Source organism: Corylus avellana, chromosome 2, assembly GCF_965113065.1.
Source record: "Corylus avellana chromosome 2, dhCorAvel1.hap1.2, whole genome shotgun sequence".
NCBI classification, from domain to species: Eukaryota; Viridiplantae; Streptophyta; class Magnoliopsida; order Fagales; family Betulaceae; genus Corylus; species Corylus avellana.
This window is the reverse complement of record NC_142491.1, coordinates 41,674,520-41,697,659: the sequence shown is the minus strand read 5'-3', so window position 1 is coordinate 41,697,659 and position 23,140 is coordinate 41,674,520. Positions and strand designations below refer to the sequence as shown.

At 36.2% G+C, this 23,140-nt stretch overlaps 2 protein-coding genes and 1 pseudogene across 3 annotated transcripts; 2 read left to right on the top strand and 1 right to left on the bottom strand.

The window, feature by feature from the left end:
* The first annotated feature begins 765 nt into the window (after positions 1 to 765).
* Positions 766 to 11,630, top strand: LOC132177952 (Metallo-hydrolase/oxidoreductase superfamily protein). Of its 2 annotated transcripts, XR_009439803.2 has the most exons (13): positions 766 to 1,119; positions 1,213 to 1,360; positions 1,819 to 1,973; positions 2,425 to 2,607; positions 4,279 to 4,354; positions 5,377 to 5,454; positions 7,271 to 7,356; positions 8,279 to 8,352; positions 9,239 to 9,284; positions 9,388 to 9,497; positions 9,920 to 10,094; positions 10,971 to 11,089; positions 11,360 to 11,447. XR_009439803.2 is itself a non-coding variant. In XM_059590426.2 (12 exons), the coding sequence occupies exons 1-12, from the start codon at positions 856 to 858 to the stop codon at positions 11,543 to 11,545; spliced, it is 1,581 nt and encodes a 526-aa protein (XP_059446409.2). In that variant the 5' UTR covers positions 766 to 855; the 3' UTR covers positions 11,546 to 11,630. The 2 variants fall into 2 exon arrangements, 1 of the variants encoding a protein (XP_059446409.2); XM_059590426.2 differs by lacking the exon at positions 10,971 to 11,089 and having other exon boundaries at positions 11,360 to 11,630.
* Positions 11,631 to 11,872: 242 nt separating this feature from the next.
* On the top strand, positions 11,873 to 13,860 carry LOC132177962 (glycosyltransferase BC10-like). The gene is made up of 2 exons (XM_059590433.2): positions 11,873 to 12,778; positions 13,078 to 13,860. Exons 1-2 carry the CDS (start codon positions 12,239 to 12,241, stop codon positions 13,723 to 13,725), a joined length of 1,188 nt encoding a protein of 395 aa, XP_059446416.2. The 5' UTR covers positions 11,873 to 12,238; the 3' UTR covers positions 13,726 to 13,860.
* A 338-nt stretch (positions 13,861 to 14,198) lies between these two features.
* LOC132172584 (PR5-like receptor kinase pseudogene) lies at positions 14,199 to 15,336 on the bottom strand (annotated as a pseudogene).
* Between the last annotated feature and the right edge of the window lie 7,804 nt (positions 15,337 to 23,140).

Here is a 23,140-nt window from a genome sequence, read left to right as displayed (position 1 = left end):
CAAACTCCAACAAATTATTTATTCAACTATCTACTTTTTTTAAATATTATTTTTTAACACTATTTTTATTGGGAATAAAAAGTAATCCTTGACACTAAAAATTAAACAATAAAAAGTAGTCATTGAGAAATAATAAAATAATCATCTAGTGTGCTCTAGTGAATAGCACAACTGTAGCAAATGTCCCCTTTAACTACTATGAAGCTAAGAGTAATTCTTGAGACTATCTTTTTATCTTCTTTAAAGTTGATGTGGCTTTCAAAATCATCATTGAATCAAACTTCAAGGATGATTCATCTAAAATTTAATAGTGATTTTGAAAGCCACATCAGCTTTAAGAAGATAAAAAGATGGTTCCTAACATGACTCTTTACAAAAAAAATGATAAGAAATGTTTGGTGAGTGAACACTAAACAGTACTCACGAGCATCTCTAGCAGATTAATTAAAGGGCTCATAATAGTTACATTTAGTTATTTTGAGCTATTTTTTGTCTCGGGCAATTAGCTCCATGAAATGCTAGGGATCATATTTTTATTCTCCTAAAGCTGATATAACTTTTAAAATCACCATTAAATTTTAGATAAATTATACTTAAATTTTGATTTAATGATGATTTTAAAAGTCACGTCAACTTTAAATACTGCTTAGTGGTCCCCTAATTACTCTATTTTTAATTGCTGACGACACTTTTTTCTGAACTGAGATAAGTGGTTGTAGTTAAATGACGTAATAAATTATTCCCAAAGTAGTTGGGCATGTAGCAGGTGAGATTACACGAGCCAAAGTAGTAAACCCCAGCTCCCGGTTCCCGCTCCTTCATCTTCTTCTTCCAACCTCTTCAAGCCTCTCTCCAATGGCAGCAATCCACAATCTCGCGGTGATCCTCAAGAACCCGCAAAACGACGCCGAGTTCCTCCTCGTGAAACAGACGCGACCGCCGAGATTCGGCGACGATGAGTACGATTCCTACGTGGATTCCGATCTCTGGGACCTGCCTTCGACGCAGCTGAACCTTCTGGAGGCAGAGTCTGAGTCCCAGATTGTTGTGGAAGGCGCAGAACGGTGTTCTGAGAAGATCAATTTGGGGAAATTCGATATCAGTTGTGCTCTCCAGCGGGTATCTTTTGTATTTGCGATGCGTTTTGGATATGGGTTGCATTGCATTCTATGGTATTGCTGAAATGGGGTTTGAAAGTTGATGGTTTTGTAGGTTTTGGATCAAGTTGGGCTTGTGGGCACTGGTGGGGGAGAGTGGAAGTTCTGGAAGTATGTGGAGGAAGTTGAGTTTGGACCGGGTTTGCCGGTTCATACTGTGTTCATTACGGGACAATTGGTGGCTGGGGATCAAAATCTACAAGGTTTTCTTATGTCTGTTTTGATACATTTATTGAATTGGTAATCTTTTTTGTTACTTTTATAGGGTTGCTATGCTGAATATTAATATCTTTCTTGGGTCTTGCTTTTAAACACATTGAAAACCCATTGTTTTAAATTAGTGCTTGTGCACTTGAGCTCTTAGTGCTTCTTACGTGTGCTTTGATAAATTTGTTGAATTGGTAAGATGTGGTATGTTTATAAATTTGTAGACTTCAAATGAGAAAAGGGTATTGCTTTCCTGACAAAAATCGTATTGTTTACCTAGAGAGGAGTTAAGTTAGTTTATATTTTAGTGGTCACGGCCTCAGCATTTCTGATAAATTATTTCCCTTCTTCCTTGGTGTGGATGTTTGGATCTCATTTAAGCATTTTGCAACTTGTATTGCTCATACTATACCTTGTATAGGATATGGAACTGATATTGAATATACATAACCAGAGCAGTGCAAGTGGATGTCAGTCCAAACATGTCTAAGCTGGCTTCTGGAAGTGAAACCAGGTAGTGATCGTGTGGGACCTCTAGCAGTTGTTGGTCTTATAAATGACTCAATGCAACCGGCAGATCAAAAACTCCCACCCATCTTACCACATCAGGTTTGCCTTCTTTTCGATTTAGTTTCATTCCTAGATGGAGCAAGCATATGGCATTTAGCAGCAGCAAAAGACGTGCTGTCACATAAGTAGGTATTATTAAGTTCAGGGATGATCTGGAAGCAGTGATAAGACCTTGTCTTTTGAGGGTCATTAGAATGATTTTGAATTGCCTATAAAGTTGTTTTTTTCCCTAATTTTTTTAAGCAGAGAATGTAAAAATGAAAATTCAGTGCTTAGACATGTGCTTCTGTTTTTGCCTAATCTAATCCTGCCTTTAAACTCTGATGGTAATTGTGAAGAAACAGATTCTGAATCAGATGCACACCATGTTAAAATACTGATTCTGTAATCATTTTTTAACATTTAGACTGCCATTCAAGGGGATTTTTCTGTATAGTTGCTTCAATGCATCATTCCAATTTAGCTTTTTTGTACTCATCCTCTTTTTCAGGAGTACCCTCCTGGTGTTAAAATTGTACCTATGGGAAGTAGGACAGCAAAGCCTTTTGGTACAACAAACTTGGTTATATTTGCACCTGAAAATGTTTCAAATGAAAGTGAGAAAAATAGTTTTGTTGCTTATGGGGATGCATTGATAGTGGATCCAGGATGTCGGTCTGAATTCCATGAAGAGGTATGAATTATCATTTTGTTATGCTGAGACAGTGCTCTGCCTTGTGACAGATGCTTTTGAGCATTTTAATGTTCTTGACATTCACATTCTCAAATATTATCTGCTAGTTCAGTGAACTTTAATGTTTGAAATGGCAACTCCACTTCCGGTTTAAACATGGTTAGTGATTGGTTACAACTTTGTTTTAAAGATCACTGCTCAGAATAAAACTGGGCCTGTTCAATACTTGTGAAGCACCTGCTTGTACACATTTATACAGTAAAACTAAGAAGGAGAGGAACATACTTTTCTTACTTTTAAACTTATAAAAAGTAAAAAAGTAAACTCGAGGCTAGTACCTATCGTTTTCCATTTAATAGGAAACCAAGAATGCTGTTTTCTTTCTCATTTTGCTTTGGGAGAGATCCACCATTTTCCCTGTCCTTGGAGGCTATCTTTGCTCTCTTTCTTGAGTGATGGTGCTCTTTTTTGAATTTCGAGCTCTGAAGAATAGGAGTGGCTGTTTGGTAAGTGGTCCCACCTTTGAGCCAAAATCGCAGCTCTCTGTCTGGCACACTTTTGATGTGTCCCCTTGAAAATGGAAATACAGAGCATCAAAGAAAAGGAGTGGCTTTTTGATAAGTTGTCCCACCTCTGGGCCAAAATTGCAGCTCTCTGTCTGGCACATTTTTTATGTATGGAAATGCCTAAGAAAATGATGGGTCTCTGATAAATTCTGCCTATATTTGATCCAATACAGCTCTTCTTGTTGGGCTGCCAATAAGCTTGTTCCTTTCTAGAGCTCCATCCTATAGAGCATTCTTTTTAATATGAATATGATCCATTTGTTTGATGGGATCATTAGCCCATTCTGATAATTAGAATATCCTTTCCTCGTCTCTATGGAGAGAATACATTTCCTCTTTCAACCGGTAGACATTTTGTGTATGGAAATCAGTGATGTTACAGCACAACTCTGTTTGATGTTGCCTAAGGCTCTTTTTTTGTGGATTTGAGGCCATTGAGGTGGTTTTGGGCTCACTTCCACTGGATGCCATCTGGTTTCATGCTCAACCTTTTGGGATTCTTGGGACCTCCAATGGCAAGACCGCGTTACCCATCAACAGAATCTTTTTGTCCTATTCCAGAGGTCATGTGGCTTTCCCTGGAGTTCTTTAACGATCCTTCTGCATAGTTTGATTGGCTTGTAATCATAAACTTGGGCTTTGGGACTCTCCTGTGAAGGATCCTATGTAAGCATCTCAACTATCAAGGCTGTGAGCTATAAGAGATCAGGAATCAACTCCTTTGTCTCAACTATCTCCTGTGAATGCTTGTCTTTTCATTTTTAGTTTTATACAACATAATCAAGGATCTAACTTAACAAAAATGCTGGTTCTCTGGTTATTTACTCAAACCTTTTAATATGGATAATCATTTTATTGCATGCAGTATTGATGATGTATGGCATTGATTAATTCACATTTATTGCCTTTAATTTATATTCATCAGTCCAGCATTCTTAGAAATACATATATAAAAAAAAATTCAGTAGTCTTGGAGATGTGTTTTGTACTTGCCTATGGAATGATATACATTCACCCCTAGTACATATAGTGCTTAAATTAGAGTTATTTTGATTTTTCTATGAGTTTTTGTCGAACTTGATAAAATTGTCATTTAAATGCTCAGCTCCAAAAAATAGTTGCTGCTTTGCCACGAAAGTTGGTTGTATTTGTTACCCATCACCATCGGGATCATGTAGATGGTAAGTTTTGATAACAAGTAACTTACCTGATTGTAAAAGTCAAGTTTGTTGTTTAATTCTTGTAGTTGTCTGAATTGGATGTTTTTGTATGTCATTACAATAGTAGATCACACATAAATAAGAAGATAGATCAGGCACATATAAAAGCCGTGAGTAGTTTAGTATGTATAGTGTTGAAATCGGGAAACGACGAGCAGAATTTGTTTCATAATAGCTAACATATAAAATGCTAGAAATATGATAAAGAATAAAACTTACAATTGGTAAATCACTAGTTATTCCAAAAGTTTACTCTAATAGAAAATAGTTAATTAATATTTTAACAGTTTTCCTCACGTGTGGGCTCAAACCCCCGAGGTGAATTTCGCAGACAAGGTTTGAACTTAGGACTTTTGCTTTGGTATCATATTAACTTACCAGTTATCCAAAAAGTTTAAGCTAATATGAACTAGTAAATTTAATTATTTAATTAATATTCTAACAATAATTCCAATCTTGCTAATCTATGAAGGTGTGGATCAGAAGTAGTTAATATTTATTTTGTTAGGGGTAGGGGTTGGTCCAATGGGTTGGCAGGTGAAGATACACTTAATAATTGGGCATAGGAAAACGAGAAAATGGGTTATGAGTTGTATTTATCGATCAAAAGAAATGAAAGAAATAATCTTTCCCTTGATCACTTACCCTATCCAAAAGACAAAAATGATCACTTATAGTCACTTCCATTCCATAAACATTCTTCTTTCCCTCTGGTGCTCTCTCATTGAGACTATTACTCACAACCAATTTACAATTTTATTGATCTTTTTTCTTTTTTCTTGTTAGGTGTTTCTCTTATATAATTCCTATGTATTTGGGTTGTGCCCTTTGGCTTTTCAATATAATTCGATTACTTATAAATAAAATTTCTCACAACCAATTTACTTTAGCTGGGCACCTGCATTCTGAAGTTCTGATTAATGTACTTTATTTCAACTAGGTGTATAGTGGCTGTTAATTCTCTGTTTTATGGCTTGTTTCAGGTCTTTCAATTGTCCAAAAGTCCAATCCTGATGCTACTTTATTAGCACATGAAAATACAATGCGGCGCATTGGAAAAGGTTATGACTGTTGAGCTCATGGTTGAGATGAGATTACTGATTGATCAAGATATAATGTTAATTCTTGATGCAGGGGGGTGTGGGGGTGGGGCCTGGACTAATAAAATAATATTGTAAACAAGCCATGAATCTCTATGCTCAATTATGTAAACAAGAAAATCTTCTTAGGATATTACACAAAAGTCAAAATGAGAAGTTTAACTATGAAATGAGAAGCTTAACTATGAAAGAAAGGTTCCTGTAAAATTTTGGCTTGTTAGTAATGCAAGTAGCAAGAAGCTTATGAAAAAGCAAGCTAAAAAACCAACAGTATATATTATTGTATAGTCTATATTCGATATGGGCGTGATTGGGATCTTGCTAGGCTACGTTACTAGTTATTAAGTCTTACTTAAGTGTTTCTTCATGATAGTATGTTGCTGATTTTGTTTTATTTGCGATTTCTTAAGTTTTTGATGTTGAGGGTATTTCATAAATTTGAGAATTTCTGGACATGAGCTGTATTGTGGCCCATGGGTCTTATTTTGGGTTGTGTGATTTGTTCCTTTAATGTGGTAATTACTGGTTTACGACTTTGTTCATCTACTACTATGAACTCTATCCCCTATTAGAATTTAGATTTATTAGATGTCTATAGATATTGATGAAACTAGTTTAATTCAAGAAAGAATAAGTTTTGGAGCATATTTTCTGAAGCTACAGAGCTTTCTTTTGAGGGTCGAGTGATGTGAGTTTAAACTTGGGCGTGTAGCAAAGGAATCTTGATAGAGTGCCTACCAATTTATCTTCTTTTTATTATTATTATTTTTATTTAAAAATTTATTTAATTTTTTTTTTTTTATCAGTCTTAAACCCTTGACCCCAAATGTTGGTTTACAGTGGAGACTCTTGACCCCGAATGTTGGTTTACAGTGGAGACTCTTGTGTCATACAATGAATGTGTAGTTCACTTTTGTGGATGGTCAATATGAAAAAAGAATGCTTATTTTGGGGGACAAACCTCTTTATCATTCTTTGGATTATATATTACATAGAGCTCCTCCAATGGAAGAGGAAGGCATCCAGATTGGCATGGACAATGAATTAAACATATTCATCAATGGCCACATTGCTCCTGAAAAACAGAATTTAGGAAAGTGGTTCAGGTAGCTCAGCTGGTTGGAGTATCTTTAGCCTTTAGGGAGCCGAAGATTGACATATGAAAACCAAGTAAATGATTCTTAAGTTGAGAACCTAGTGCTTGTAAGCCTGTTTCCTAGCTCTTGATATCCTTGGACCTTGGTGTTACTATTGCCTCTTACGAAACACTTGACTTAATTAGTAGTGTGATGGTTTGGTTTTATGATTATATATTAAGTAGTATAAAAATGCTATATTTTAACCAACTTAGCCTCCTGTTGAGTTTGGATTACTACCTCAACATATTTATATGGCTTAGAACAATTGCATCTTTGAATGCCAACACAATATTGATGTTTCTATTAATTTTTAGAAATGTAGATACAATTTGGTATCTTATTACGTTGAGTATAAAATAAATGCTGCAGTCTGTGTTTCCTTCTTGTTAAGGCCCTTGTGTAAGCTTAATTTATTTTTCCCTAATTATAGAAGAAACACCCTAATTCCCTCTAATCCCCACTCAAGGGTTTAAAGCCCAGACCCCCACCCAGAAGAAGTGCCACTTGGCTACAAAGGCTGGCAAATTTTTACTTAATGAAGTCTTGGTTGCCTAGAACTTTTAACTCATTCAACCATTATAATTTAAGATTGATTTCATCAATTATATGAAACGTTAATATGTGTTAGATGATGACAGGTGATTGGTCTCTTGGCTATACCTCAGTTTCTGGGGCAGAAGATATTTGCATTGGTGGTCAGCGACTAAGTGTCATTTTTGCACCGGTATTTCTCATTTACACAATTTTTTGTTTCAACAACTACAAATGAAAATTCTCTTTTTGTTGGAAGTTTAAGTATCATTGGGGGTAAGCCATTACAAACTCACTTGTTCTGTTGTTCATACTCCAGATGTTCTCAGGCTAGTTAGCCTTCCATCTCTATTGATGAAGTTGATTAATTTTTTAATATTTCCCTGCATGAAAAGTTTTTAATTTTCTGCGGGGATCCTGTGATACGCTTTTCTCAAATAAACCTAATTGAACTCCTTTTAGTATGAGAAGTCTTGATGTACTTTGGTGCACAACTTCTCAAGTTAAAATGTAGAAGAAATAGGGAGGCACAATTAAGTCCATTTGGGTGGTTGTACTAATCAAAAAAAAAGTCCATTTGGGTGGTTGTAGAACAGACATCCATATCTTACATTAAGTCTTCCATATTATAATGCACCTTTCAAGCTATTGGTCATAGGTCCTGTAAGTTTGAGATTGTGACTTTAAACATGAAAGACCTTGAGGTTCCCAATAAACATTATCATCCTTGTTTGGTTGCATTGTTCAAAAACTGTTTTTGCTTTTTAAACATTGAAAACACTTTTTAGACAGTTATCCAAACAAGTTTTCAGGTGTGGTCCCCACAGAAAACGCTTCAGTTTTTGTTTTCGAAAATATTTTTCAAAACACAAAACACTGATTAAGAAAAAAAGAAAAATTAGACAACTTTCCTCACCTTGATACCATCACCTATATTGTATTATTATACAAGAATAATGAGGTGAAGGGCAAAAATTTAAGGAACAGTTGCCTATTAGGTTTGTTTAGTTATATAGTGTGAAAAACTGGCGATCCAATGTCATAGAAGGAGGCTATTATCATATACGACCTGCACTTATATTGTATCTGAATATAAAATGTTCTTCTTAATACAGGGACATACAGATGGCCACATGGCACTGCTTCATGAGAGTACTCAGTCATTGATTGTTGGTGACCATTGTGTTGGGTAAGATTCTGTAGATAACTACCCTCTGCCTCTCATTCTCTAATCTGGCGAGGGTGATAGGTGCTTCACAGTATAGTATTATTGGCATCTTTACATGTAATTTGATTGGCAATTTTTTGTTAATATATTTAGGTTCTATTATCATTCAGATTTCTTAACTATATTTAAGAAGAATGCCCAGACTGAGGTGTGTATTTACCAACATGTTTACCCCTTCAATTCCTAGATTTTATATGAAGGTAAATTAATTAATTGGCATTTTTCAATATTGCATTCTGACCTCCTATTTAGATGAGGAAATTAAATGTGCCTTGTAATGTAGATTTCCTTCAAATTCCTGTTGGCATATACCTGATGAAGTGATCTTGCCATTAATTTACAATTTTGTTTGATTTAGTGCAAGGTGAATATTATACAAGGTTTTATCACATCCAAATGCATGCAATGTAAATTCTATAATACATATATACTAAGGATCCAACCATTACCATAATACAAGTGCGTGTTTAAGATGATGAGAAAAACTTCTTGCATGTTTTTGTGTGGGTGGGTGGGTAGCGTGAAGAAAGAATAGATGCTTGAGTAGTTAGTGTTATATCCCAATGCACTGTTTCAAATAAGTCAAGTTGAACTCCATTTCAATTCAGTGAGCCTCAACACACTATGATGTTCACTAGGAAATGGTTGATAGGAGCCTCAACAGTCTCTCTCTCTCTCTCTCTCTCTCTCTCTCTCTCTCTCTCTATATATATATATATATATATATATTGCAGATTTTGTTTTGGATTGTGAATGGGGCACTTGATTTTGTTCTTGGTCTATTTTTTTTTTTTTTTTTTTTTTTCCAACCAAAAACTCTGCTAATTTAATTTGTGCTCTGTTTCAGTCAAGGAAGTGCTCTTTTGGACGTTACTTCTGGTGGAAATATGGCTGTAAGTTCACGTGAAAGCCCTAGTTGCAGAGATCCATAATTGTCCTTGTCCATAAAGCTTTCACGTTATGTATCTAAAATCTCAAAAATATTCTTGTATGCAGCAATACTTCCGTACAACATACAAATTTATGGAGCTTTCCCCACATGCTTTGATTCCCATGCATGGGAGAGTTAACCTGTGGCCAAAACACATGCTTTGTGGATATCTCAAGTATGAACATAAACCATTTTCTTTATTTCTCCGTTTCCTACGTTAGGCTAAATTGTCTACAAAATTTTACCTATCATGGGATCTTAAAAAATGAGTCCTTCCAGGTACTTCCCCCCTCCCTTCTTTGCATTACCCTTTCATCATGGATTTTTTTTCCTTGTCTTTTTGTTTTGTTGGGGAGGTTTAAAATCACCTTTGCTGTTTTTAGAAAAGAAATTTTCCTCTGACGTGGGTTGTTTGTTAATTAAAAGTTTATGCTCATATGAAAAGATTCTTTCAATATTCACTTTTTTATCACGAATTTTATCAATGGGGCCAAGAGCTTGTCTTTCTGTCAGTTTGGTCTTCTTGGATCTCAGAACTACACTAAATGTAGCAACGATATCTACCAAATCTTGACATAGGATCATTGCAATATTCAGGAACCGCAGAAGTAGAGAAGCTTCTGTCTTGAAGGCAATAGAAAATGGAGCAGAAACATTGTTTGACATAGTTGCATATGTATACTCTGAGGTTGATCGCAGATTATGGATTCCTGCTGCATCCAATGTGAGACTTCATGTGGATCACCTGGCCCAGGAAGATAGGTTACCAAAGGTAAATTTTTTCCTGTTTCAACATCAGCATTTTCCATGGTTATACATCTTCTTCACATATTAGCTTGCATATGCATTTGGTTGAGTAGTTCTCACATTTTACACATCAGAGGGATAACGTACATTTGCTTTGGTTCATTCTTGTTAAATTTTTTTAAGCATAAGAACAAATACAATTGTTACAATAGGATATAACTGTATGTTAGATCTGTTTAAAGTAACTTCTTTATTATGATTCTTCTTATTCTGTTTTTTTTTTTTTTTTTTTTTTTTTTTTTTTCTGAAGCCAACTTTCAATGTAATTAGTCAACTGTTGCCATGGAATGTCCTGCCTCTAAGTGTTCAAGTTTTCACTTGATAGGATGATAGAATCAAGTTTTCCCTCACGTTTTAAAGACCTCAACAAATAAGGGTGTGCTGGAAGCCAATGAGCTCTACCCCAAGTAACACTTCCCCTTGTAAGAACAATATGAATGTGGGGGTGGGTTCAAAACTTACTAGGTGCGTGCTTGCACCAATAAAAAAGAAAAAAATCTTAGGGAATGAAGCATGTATGATTTCCTCACTTGTATTCTCTTTCCTTCGTCTTTGGGCAAGCTGGGCATAGCATGGACTTCAGTGATTGAAACCTTATTCACTGCCATGCATACTTGCATTGGCTTCATCTTTGATTTTTCTCTATAGTTTGTTATTTTTCTTCTTTTTGATCCATATATTATTTTGAAATAATATATGTCCTATAGTGGAATAATTTGAAGGGTATTTGGATACCTCACTATCCATGTTTGAAATGATTACAAATTTTTCTGCCAGCTTACGTATTTTAGTCACATTCCTTATTTGAATGAATTTCCAAAATTCACCTGAGTGTGTGCAGGGCTTCTCTTTAGAAACTTTCAATCGCAGTTTGACTGTATTTGCCGACACAGTGGGTAAATTGTAACCCAAGTGAGGAAGGCTTCTTCTTGTTCCCTGCACATCAACTGTCTTTATTAGGTTTGGACCCACTTACCTTGCAATTTCCCTGGATTTAAAAGCTCTATTCTATATATAATTTTATTGAACCACTGAACTATCCCTTGTCAAAATGGAAGGGAAAATAATCATCCAACCACATAGACCCCATGAAATAAAACTTTAATGCTATTATAATGTAACATTGTAGATGCGGGTATACTTCATTATCTGGGAACAAATAGTTGTTGGTGATAGTGCTTCTTCATTTCTAGTAGTGTTGATAAGAGCCTGCTGCATTGCTCTGTGTAGGCATTTTCGATTCAGAAATTCCGAAAAACTTGTCGGCTGCGTTTCTTTTCCCGGTGGATTTGGGCATACATTAGTTGTGGTCTGCAGTTAAATTATCAGAAGGTAAGGACATCTACAACATTTATTGTTGGTACAGTGGCTAGCATTGCCGTGTTGTACTTGGTTAATAGGTTGAGTTCCAAATGAGACCCATTAGGGCGTACATTCTGGAAACCCATGACAATCCATATGTATAAGATATATATATCAGTGATCGGTCCTTTTACTTTCATTCTGTATTGGAAGGAGAAATTTCCAGAAGTTGGTGGAACAGGGTGTAAATGGTTTATATGATGCTATTAAAGGTCATTAGTAACTACAATGTTAGACGGGAGCATATAAGAAGAGAGAGTTTGTAGATGATGTGCAAAAGAATGTGAAGTTTTTAATGTAATTGGATTTAATGGTCTCATAATGGAGCAGCTTTTTTTTTTTTTGATGAATCAATTAAGGAACTGTTGGTTATTGACAATAAGACGAGATTATAGTGAAAAGTAGAGAAGAGAGAGACCCAAAGAAACTGCTATGTTTTTTCTTTAACTCTATATTATATTCACAGCGGGTTCCAAGCTTGATATGGAACATGATATTTGTGATCTCTCCCCCATACTCTCGTGAATCCTAATGCCTATCATCCATCCATAACGTTATTCACACAACTCCTGGCACTTCCCATGTGCTCTTGCTTCACCTTGCTCGAATCAAACGGTTTTAGACCCTGCCAACTCTCTTTGGTTTCATAGCTTAAAATCAAGTCTCCAGGACTTCATTTGCATAAATGAAGATAAAGATCTGCGAGCTTTGCTTGATTACAGTGTAAGCTAGAAAGAGATAAAAGAGATGAAGCAGAGTAAGGTGACTGTGTTTGTAAAAGAACTCTCCATCCGTATTAGAAGAGTCAAAGGAAGAAATTTGCATGTCACAACCACCATTTTCTTCGGTTTGTCAGTAGCATTTTTCGTAATGGTACTAGGATGTTTCATCAACAATCGTGCTAGAAAATTCCTATCCTCTAATGAGTTTTACTTCCCGCAACTCGCAACATTTTATACAATGTCACCTTCACCTTCATGTTCTTCTTCATCTGCTCATTCCTTGAGAGATTGGATAGCTCCCATGGAGCTATCACATTCGATGAGCGACGAGGAGCTAGTGTGGAGAGCATCAATGGTGCCACATATGGTAAATTACCCCTACAATTGGACGCCAAAGGTGGCATTCATGTTCTTAACCAGGGGGAGATTGCCGTTAGCACTGCTCTGGGAAAAGTTCTTCAAGGGACATGCTGGGTTCTACTCAATATACATCCATACTTCCTTAGAACTCAATAACGAACCACCAGAATCCTCAGTGTTTTACAAGCGGAGAATACCAAGCAAGGTTAGAAATTTATAGTGTTCTCTCCCATTCCAAAATATGCTTTGCTACAAAAAATTTCCTTCCCATACTTTGACCAATTGGTTAAGTTTTATTGGATTGGAATTATTTGCAATTGGCTGTCTGAATTGCAAGCAATTTAGGCAGTCTCACAAAAGAAAATTATGCACTCCAGGCTGTCTAAGACAGGTGGGCTCTGTAGCCTCTATCTTTGTGAGGTTGCCCAAATTACGTGCAATTCAAGCAGTCTAATTGTAGAGATCTTTATCCATTTTCTCCACGCTAATAATTGTATTTTGCAGCCAGCAGAATGGGGACGAGCCACCATGATGGATGCGGAGAGGCGCCTATTAGCCAATGCCCTACTTGATTTCTCGAATGAGAGATTTGTGTTACTTTCTGAAACATGTATTCCTCTATTCAACTTCACAACAATTTACAACTATCTCATCAACTCCAACCAAAGTTTTGTAGGCTCATTCGACGACCCACGGAAAATGGGTCGTGGTCGTTACAATAAACGAATGTGGCCAACCATATCATTGTCCGATTGGCGTAAAGGCAACCAGTGGTTTGAAGTTCGCCGGAGGTTGGCGGTAGAGATAGTATCAGATGTGAAGTACTACCACATTTTTGTGAACCATTGCAAGCCTCCATGTTACATGGATGAGCACTACTTGGCAACCCTTGTGACAAAAACTCACCCGGACATGAACTCAAACAGGAGCATCACTTGGGTTGATTGGTCCAGAGGTGGGTCGCACCCTACAAGGTTTGTGGGGAAGGATGTGTCCGAAACGTTTCTGAATCGGGTGAGACATGGGTTTAATTGCAGTTATAATAATGGTAAAACCACCACAATTTGCTTCCTTTTTGCGAGGAAGTTTGAAGCAAACACTCTAGAGCCTTTGTTAAGGATAGCTCCAACACTGCTTGGGTTTAATCCTTAGGAGACTTGTATGGCCCAAACATAACATTCTCGTTTGAGTATGTAATTTTTTTTTTGGGTATTCTTTTTGAATTGTTTTTAAAATTGGCAACCCCAGTATGAATATGTTTATCTCCTTTATTTAGAACAAATAAGTTTTTTTTTTTTTTAAAAAAAAAAATTCTCTATTTCGAGCAAGGCCTTCAGAAACTTCTGCTTCATGTGCAACCTTATAAATTCATGATGGAAGTATCATGATTCACCACAGATATCATTCCATAGTTTAGGCAATCAAAGTTAGTTTAAGTCTTTAACTGTAATGCACTTCGATCCACAAGCTAATAGTCGATGAAATTCACAAAAGATGCTACTTACTACTTAACATTAAAATTTCCTTATAAAGAAAAGATGCATCCACCTAATAATTCAAGCAATTTACAAAAGATGCTAGTTACTGCTCAATATTAGAATTTCCTTCTAAAGAAAATATGCATTTTAGGGCATTACATAATCATATTGTAGTGATTCCGTTGTTGTTGAAGAATCTTCTAGCGAAGACAAGAAAAGCTTGGGTGGTACTTGCAAGGATTCGAGACTTCCTTCTAACATATTCACAACTCTACTCATCGGTGGCCGGCTTGAAGGGTCCGTCTGTATGCACTACAAACTCACTATTATCATCTTCTTTACTCTTTCGTGATCCTCTTCATTCATAAGACCCTGGAATCCCAGATCATTATCTTGTTCAAGACTTTTGTAAATCCAATGCGGATAAAATATTTCATTGGTACTATTAATCTCGACATCTATATTCCTTCTTTCCCCAACTATTTCAAAAACCATCATTTCGTAACTATAAACATCTGACTTGTGAGAAATCCCTCCAAAATTTTTACAAAATACTTCCAGAACTATATATCTTGCTGTCCCTTTCGCACCCAACATTGATATGATACTATTTTCTTTAGGACATATTTTTGCAAGGCCAAAATCAGAAATTTTTGAACAAAAGTCCTCATCCAAAAGAATGTTGTGAGGCTTTATGTCAAAATGCACGATTCTTGTGTCGCAATCCTTATGGAAATATTCTAATCCTCGAGCAATGCCAAGTGTAATCTCGTGTAATGTTGTCCATTCTAATCGGCGATCAATCATTGGGGGATTTTTTTTATATATGAACTTCTCGAGAGATCCTTAGGCATAAATTCATATATGAGAGTTCTTTTAGAACCTTCAAAGCAAAAGCCCATAAGAGAGACAATATTAATATGTGAGGTCCTACTAATACTTACAATCTCGTTAATGAATTCCTCTTCGTTATACCTTTTGATTCTTTGAGAACCTTAACTGCCACAAGACAACCATTTTGTAACTTTCCCTTGTAGACGCCACCATAGCCCCCTTCACCTAATTTATCTTTAAAAAAGTTGGTCATTTTCTTGATATCTGAATAGTTGTATCTTCTAATAGCAAGAGGTCCATGGTTCCTTAAAAAAGCTTGGACAGTCTGGTGGGTTAGACTTTCCTTCTTCCAAAAATAAATAATTTTATTAGATGAGAACTTTTTCCTCAAGCAGTAGCAGCAGATTACAACCATTACAACTCCAATTCCAGCAAATAAAATGGCTGTAATCAAGGAATAGAGATTACGAAGTTATGTGGTGCATAAACGAGAATAACTCCAACTACCCATTGAGAGTGTGATCCTAAACATTTTCTTGTAGTGACACCATACAAGAAACGAAGAAGTTTTGATTGCCAAGATGGAGCCTAGGAGGAAAATCATGAACTAAGAAAAATGGTCTATTATAGGTCCAAAAGAGAAAAAAGAAATGCAACACAGAAGTTTGAACACTTGACAACAACTTTAGAAGTCTTCCAATGGATTTCATATAGAGCACATCATTAGAACGATAAAAATGGAGAAAGTCGAGCCATGGAACCTCATTTTCATGAAATAATTAGCCAGGTAAACCATCGGAGGGAGCAAAAAAGGATTTGCAATATATGTTTTGAAGATACAATAGATCACCACCAGATGGAATGATATAAACATGAAATTTGATTAAAGATGTATATGTTACCTGATGCTAGTATCATCGCTTTCAATCTCTGACTCCCTGCATCAAAAGTTGCGAAAAATATTAGTTTTGGTTGAAATGATAATAAAACATGTATTTGGAATAAATAAAACGTTAAAGGATAAAGAAATTTGCTCATAAATATTATCACAGATTCCTTCCTCTTCACAGCAATCTTAGTCCCATGCAATTCTCTTCTCCGTACACAACTCCAAATCATGTCAAACCCAAAATATTTTTGGTTATCAAGAAAAATATTCTTAATTTTTTGTAAAATATATATTTTTTCAATCGTAAATCATTTTTTATGTTTGAACTTATTATTATTATTATTATTTTTTATTTTTTTCGCAGTTCATTATCCACTGGCACGTGGTAATTATAATCTACCACCGGCCACCGACTCGCCAGTCGAGTCGCTACCATTGGAGATTGTTCGAATTCATTATTGAAATTTTCTGTACAAGTCAAACGCTAAAATATATTTTAAGGAGTACGTCTGGCAAAGCTTTTTTTCTATTTTATTTTTCTTGGTGTAGTTGTAATAAGAATTGATTGGTACAATATAAAAGTGAAATGAGTTTTAAATATTTTATGAGAAAAAAATAAAAAATAAAAAATCGTTTATACAAAGAAAAGTGTTTGAATTTTTTTGTTTTTGTTTTTTGTTTTGTTGAGAGAAGTGCTTGCAGATAGAACACACTTTATTTTTTAGAAAGTGATTTCGTTAAATGACTATACCAGCAATCATAACGGGGGAGACGAAAGTACCTCCACCATTTCCAGAGCTCGGAGTAGTCGTCCCAAGCAACGGATTGCCGGTTGCATTGAACTTCACCGTCGATGTGAATTTCGGTATCGACCCAGTAAGGTTATTGTTCGAGACGTCAAGAAGCTGCAGGTCCGGCAAGGTGGCCAAACTATCCGGTATGGAACCGGTCAAATTATTATCATTCAGACACAAATTTCTCAACGATATCAGATTCGCAATGGCCGGCGAGATCGTACCCACAAAACCCTGTTTCCCGAAATCCACTTTGATAATCTTCCTCTGCGAATCGCAGGTAATGAAACTCCAACCACTGCACGCGTCGTTACCTTGCCAAGGAACTGGCTATGTTGGAATTAGCTATCTTGATCGGGTACCTCAACTCCTCTGCGACCTCGAGCAATGCCGTCACCTGTGAATCATAACAAATGAAATGTTCTTCCTTTTCCAATCGGAAACCACGAAGTGTATGTTTGGTCACAGTAGACGGGAACTCTGGGAGAACCAAAGAAAAGTACAACTGGGTCATCGAATACATCTGCAGGCCGGTGTTTTTCCACTCACTGGCCTGTGCTGGCGGACGAGCCGCTCGGGGCGGGGCTGAGCGCTGAGGGCGGCGGTGGTGAAGGATGAAAGAGCGAGGAGATAGATAGAGAGACAAAGAAGGGTTCTCGGGTAACCCATTTCCAGATAGAGAGATGGAGAGAGAGGCAGAGAGGGAGGGGTGGGATCTTTTGTCAAGACGGGAGGGTATTGGCTTTGGGAGGGGGATTTTTCGATGTGGGACAAACTACAACCAACATCCAATTTTATGAAGCCTCGTAAGAGTGTCTTTGCTCTTGTCTGTGTGGGACACTAGAAATTTGAGAACTCTAATTTTTCAATCTTCTCCATCTTTTCCTTGTTATTTGAGAGGATAGAGACGTTAGTGCTATGATAGTGGGGAGAGTTGGGGTAGGCAGATCGGCAGCCACCACCACCCGTCTCTTAACTGTCATCAAGACGCTACCACCAACGAAGAATTGTGTACTCTAAATTACTTGTTTCAATATTTTAAGGACGAAAATTGTGATTATTGATTACTTTTCATTAGGCACAATGTAGAGATCATCACCATGAAATGGCTTCTAAAACCTGTAGTAACACTATTCTTTGTCTTTGCAAAAGATTAAAGTTCCTTATCATGATTATGGTTATCGTTGAGATACAACAATATAATGTCGTGAACGGCTCTTAGAACATGTCTTGTGAAGTGTGATTTCGAATGCCATAAAAGACTTTGGCTTCTTTCACTAGACATCAATTAGTTTTCAGATAAGATGATCAAAGACCCTTGATCTAATAATTATGAGTTAAGTTACCAGAAATTGGCATAATTATATGAGATTTTTACCATCATACAAAGAATTATCAAGATTTGGATCGAGTGCAATGAATTGCTTATATTGCATGCACGATAAACGGCTAAGAGTGGAAGAGGCTTCAGTCCCCCAAGACTCAAAATGTTCTCCAATTTTTTTTTTTTTAAAAATATTTCTATAATTCTTTTAAAAGCAAATTTTTACAGCCCCCTTTTTTTTTTGTTCCCCCGACATTTAAAATCCTAATTCTACCCCTATAGACATTTCATTGTACCTAATTTTCATGTGGACTAGTAATATTGGGTTTGGCTTTTCTCCATTACTAAAAATACACGCCTTTGAATTATTGCTTTGTCAGCATCAAATATCAATTATTGCTAGACATTTCATTGTACTTAATCTACATATGGACTAGGAACATTCTCAGCAGTTTCTTTGTCATTTTTCCTACATTTAAAAGATCAAAACTACTTTTTACTTAGTTCCCTATCTACATATACTCTACAAATAGCTTCCCTATACTAATTAAATATTATTTCTTTACTCTTCTTTATTTTTTTTAGTTCTTTATTTCTCTACTTTTTTAATAATTCAGGAGAGAGAATGATTTTTTTTTTTTTAATTTTTTTTTTATTATTATTTTTTTAAGCACAAGGATTGCTACAGTGCAACCATATATATTGGGTTGTACTGTAACAATCCTAATATCTAAGGGAAATATAAAGAGACTGTTGTGAGTAAGCTTTTGTGATTTTTTTGACATTTTTCTTAAACTTAAAAAAGGAAACTACATATAAATACTTTATGTGGTTTGCATGGCTCTCTCCATTTCTAGAAATACACGCCTAGCTTTGAATTATTGCTATGTCAGCGTCAAACATCAATTAAAATTGATCACACGATATATTTATATCTTAGTCAAGATCGAGACCAATTGCACCAAAGAACGTCGCGATTCTTTTGAATTTAAGCCGTTGAATTGAAATTAAATATTAAAATATTTTTCAGCATTGAAAAATCCTTTCTTTGTTCGAATATTTATGGTTCCGAACAATTTCGGCGATGACATGAAGTCCTCTGAAAAATTGATAAATCAATTTGATAACAAATTTGATGAGCTTTCCTAACCCTTCGTTTTCGTGGGTATATATGGTTAGCCAGTTAATTAGGGAATCATTTTTCATCATAAATTACGAAACAAATTGGATAATAAGCTTGGAATTTTTTTTTAATCAAAATATGATTGGATCGATAAGCTGACGTACATAATCCTAAGCAAAACATAATCAACTTGAATTCTGGACAGCTATTCGAAATCTTAATTAGTGAAAGACCGGGAGTCGCATGAACACTTGAAATCTTTCCTTGACTCCTATAATTAAGAGGTTAAATCTTATTAGTGTTTAATGGGTTGGTTACCCCTATAATCATCGGACGCATTCATCTTCTTAATTAGGGGGAGACTGCCGGGAAAAGTTCTTCAAGGGGCATATATGCAGGTTTCTACTCAATTTACATCCATACTTCCTCGGTACTCAAAATAACCAATTAACCACCAGAATCCTCAGTGTTTTACAAGTGGCCAGGAGAATACCAAGCCAAGTTAGAAATTTATTGTATTCTCTCCCATTCATAATTAAATATGCTTCGCTACAAAAAAAAATTCCTTCCCATGCATTAATTAACTAGTTGGTCAAGTTTTGTTGGATTGGAATTATCTACCATTAGTTATTTGAATTGTACTAATTACGTAATTTGATAGAAATCTTTATCCAGTTTCTCTACGCAAATTTCAACGTTAATTTGCAACTATATTTTGCAGCCAATGAAAGGAGATGACCCACAATGATTAATACGAATCACTGGAGAAGCACCTATTAGCTAATGCCCTACTTGATTTAATTTCAACGTTACTAGCTCCCTGAAACATGCATCCCTCTATTCAACTTCCACAAACAATAACTCCAACCAAATTTTTGTTGCCTCAATCAACAACCCACCTGGAGCGGAACCAGAAGTTTGAGTGAGGGGACCAAAAAAAAAAAAACTAATTTTTAAGGGTCTATGTCATAAAAAAAAAAAAAAAAAAATTTAGTTGAATGTTTAAATTTTTAAGCCCCTAATTTTGTGCTAAATTTGCTTCTGAACTAAATTTAGTTCATAACAAAAAGATAAAATATAAAGGTTTTTTTTTTATTATTATTTTTTTATTTTTATTTTAATTATAAAACTTTTAAGGCATGAAAAATAAGTTTTTCCCTCTTAACTAACCATTTTATTATTATTGGTAGAAAAATAAAATAAACAAGAAGGCAGAAGAAGCCTTTTAAGTTACAAATTTTCAGAGTCTTTTCACACTGTTTGTCATATTCAAATATAATAAGCAAAAAACAACTAATTTTCACACAGCACAAGAAGTGCAGCCTTTCCCTAGTAGATAAATATCATATAATCAACAAAGAAGTGCAGCCTTGTCCCTAATATAATAAACAAAAAATAACTGAGGGGACGAAATAGTAATTCGGAGGGACAAAAAGTGAAATTTGAAGGGTAATAGTAGAGTTTCAAAAAAGTTTGGAGGGACACTCGTCCCCCTAATAGTGTATGTAGGTCCGCCATTGCGACCCATGGCACATAGGTCATGGTCATTACAATAAACGAATGTGGCCAACCATATTATTGTCCAATTGGCATAAAGCCATAAAGGCAACCAGTGGTTCGAAGTTTGGTAGAGGATGGCGGTAGAGATAGTATCGGATGTGAAATACTACCCCATTTTTAAGAACCATTGCAAGCCTCCATGTTACATGGATGAGCACTAGTTAGTTGGGAACCCTTGTGACGAAAACTCACCCGGACATGAACTCAAACTGGAGCAATATTACTTGGGTTGATTGGTCCAGAGGTGGGTCGCACCGTACAAGGTTTGAGGGGAAGGATATGTGACATATGTCCGAAACGTTTCTGAATCGGGTGAGAGATGGCTTTAATTGTATTTAATATTTATAATGGTAGCACCGCCACAATTTGCTTCGTTTTCGCGAGGAAGTTTGAAGCAAACACTCTAGAGCCTTTGCTAAGGATAGCTCCAACACTGTATGGCCGAAATACATGTCGCACATTGGGAGAAAATGATGAATATCACCACAATTTGCTTCCTTTTACCATGCATGGCACATTCGCGCGCACTGAGGGCATGTGGAGATAGTGGAGCACTTTCCCACTTGGTCTGCCTCTTATATATAAATCCTTTTTTTTCTTTTTTTTGATGAATCCTCTTTTAAATCATTTAGCCACAATAATAAATCATTTGTATGTACCACGATCACACTGTAAGGTCCTGAAAATAATTAATTAATTAATTTTTTTTTTCAGCTCTAATACTACATTAAATAACTACTTATTCTTTTTGTTTTTGTTTTTTTTTTTAGAAAAATATAACATTTCATTCAATAATACCACGAGCATAAAACTCTTACATCACAGAGCAAAGCTCTGAAGCAACCATAGCATAAAGTTATAAGATTACCAGGTTTAGTACAAGATTTGACATCAATCCGCTAACTCATGACTAAAATCAGATTTAATATTAGATCTGTGACAGACAGACTCAACAAAATGCATGGATAGCAATTATTCCTCGACCCTGAGAGCGGAAAGACTCTCATGCCGAAACTTTTCCTCCTCGACCCGAAGGCCAGGATAAAGATCACATCCACAATCCAAAGGCCTGGACCAAAACTAATTAATCCAAAGGCGACAGATCAAGTGAGAGGGGAAAGAGCCTTATTACAAACCGAATAAAACATGGAAATTAAACAATACAAGGAAAAAACACACGCCAAAACACAAATACATCTTAAAGAAGCAACAAAATAGGGAAATAAAACAAGAAAAAAAAAAAGCACACTCCGATCATGCACACGCCGGGAATTGAAAACCGAAGGAGCGTTGGAAGCTCATCGTGGCGGGGACGCGTCAAAAGGCCCAATAGTGGATGGTGGGCAGCGAACAGGCGCAGAAGACCTGCAAAGCAGGACCTGAAAACAACCACAAACAAGAAAAAAAGAAAAAAACAACAAGGAGCCACCAAAACAGGAAAAAAACAGGGAAAATGAGCACAAATTGGGAAGACGGTAGCCGGAAGGGAGTTGGACCCGTGCAGACCGAAAACCGCCGCGTAAGGGGCGTGGGAGCTCAATGCGGTGGGGACGCATGAAAGAAAACCCTAATAGCGGGTAGCGAAGCGGTGACATAGGTTGGCGGCGACCACAGACAAAATCCGAACCCACAAAGAGCCAAAACAAGGCCAAGGAGCCCGCTGCAGAAAATGAAGGCGGGGGAAGAAAAGCGGCAGGGAATGGGCAAAAAGGGAGAAAAACGGAGGGGGAAAGGAGCGGCAAGGAAGGGGAAGAGAGGAGGCACCGGGGCTAGGGCATCAGGTAAATAGCTAGCACCGGAGTGAGGAGGACGAGGGGAGGAGGGAGGCTGCCAAACGGCCAACCCTCCTCCCCTATGTGGCTGAAGGGTTTCGCTTTTCTTTCTGGCGGCTAGAGAGAAAAGAGACGGCTAGAAATAACTACTTATTCTAAAAGCTTAATATAAGCAATGATAAATTAAATAATTAAATAAATATTTTAACACCCTCTTATTTAAGGGGTTAAACTCTCTTTTAATAAGAATATTTAATTGAAATAGGAGGTGAATTATGAAGATATGATTCAAACTTAAGACAATCATTGTTTATTTTAAAAGTTTGAGCCAATAAAAAATAATGAATTTAATTATTTAAATTAAGAATTTAACATTTCCAAACAAGGGTGGAGAAAACCCAAGAGATTATCCAATTTTTTTTTTTTTTTTTTTGACATGTCCATACAATGAAAGAGGAAGGGGGGATTCAAACTTCTGACCATCGCTTCATGATGTGTGACATACAGTCGATTGAGCTATCCCTTAGGGACAAGTAATCATCCAATTGGTTGCAATATATGTCTAATCTCAAACCGGCCGCCTTAAGTGTGGGGGAAGAAAATTAAATACCACTTCATTATAGTGGACAGTCCTGACTGTGTGATTGGGGAGTAAAAAGCATTATAATATTTTAAAACTAAAATAATGGGGAGCATAAGGAAAAATATTTGACATTTAATTGAGCACAATCCTATGATTTACTTGGACATTAATGATGTTAAATGGGTCCATCAGGCACAGTGTGAGATTACA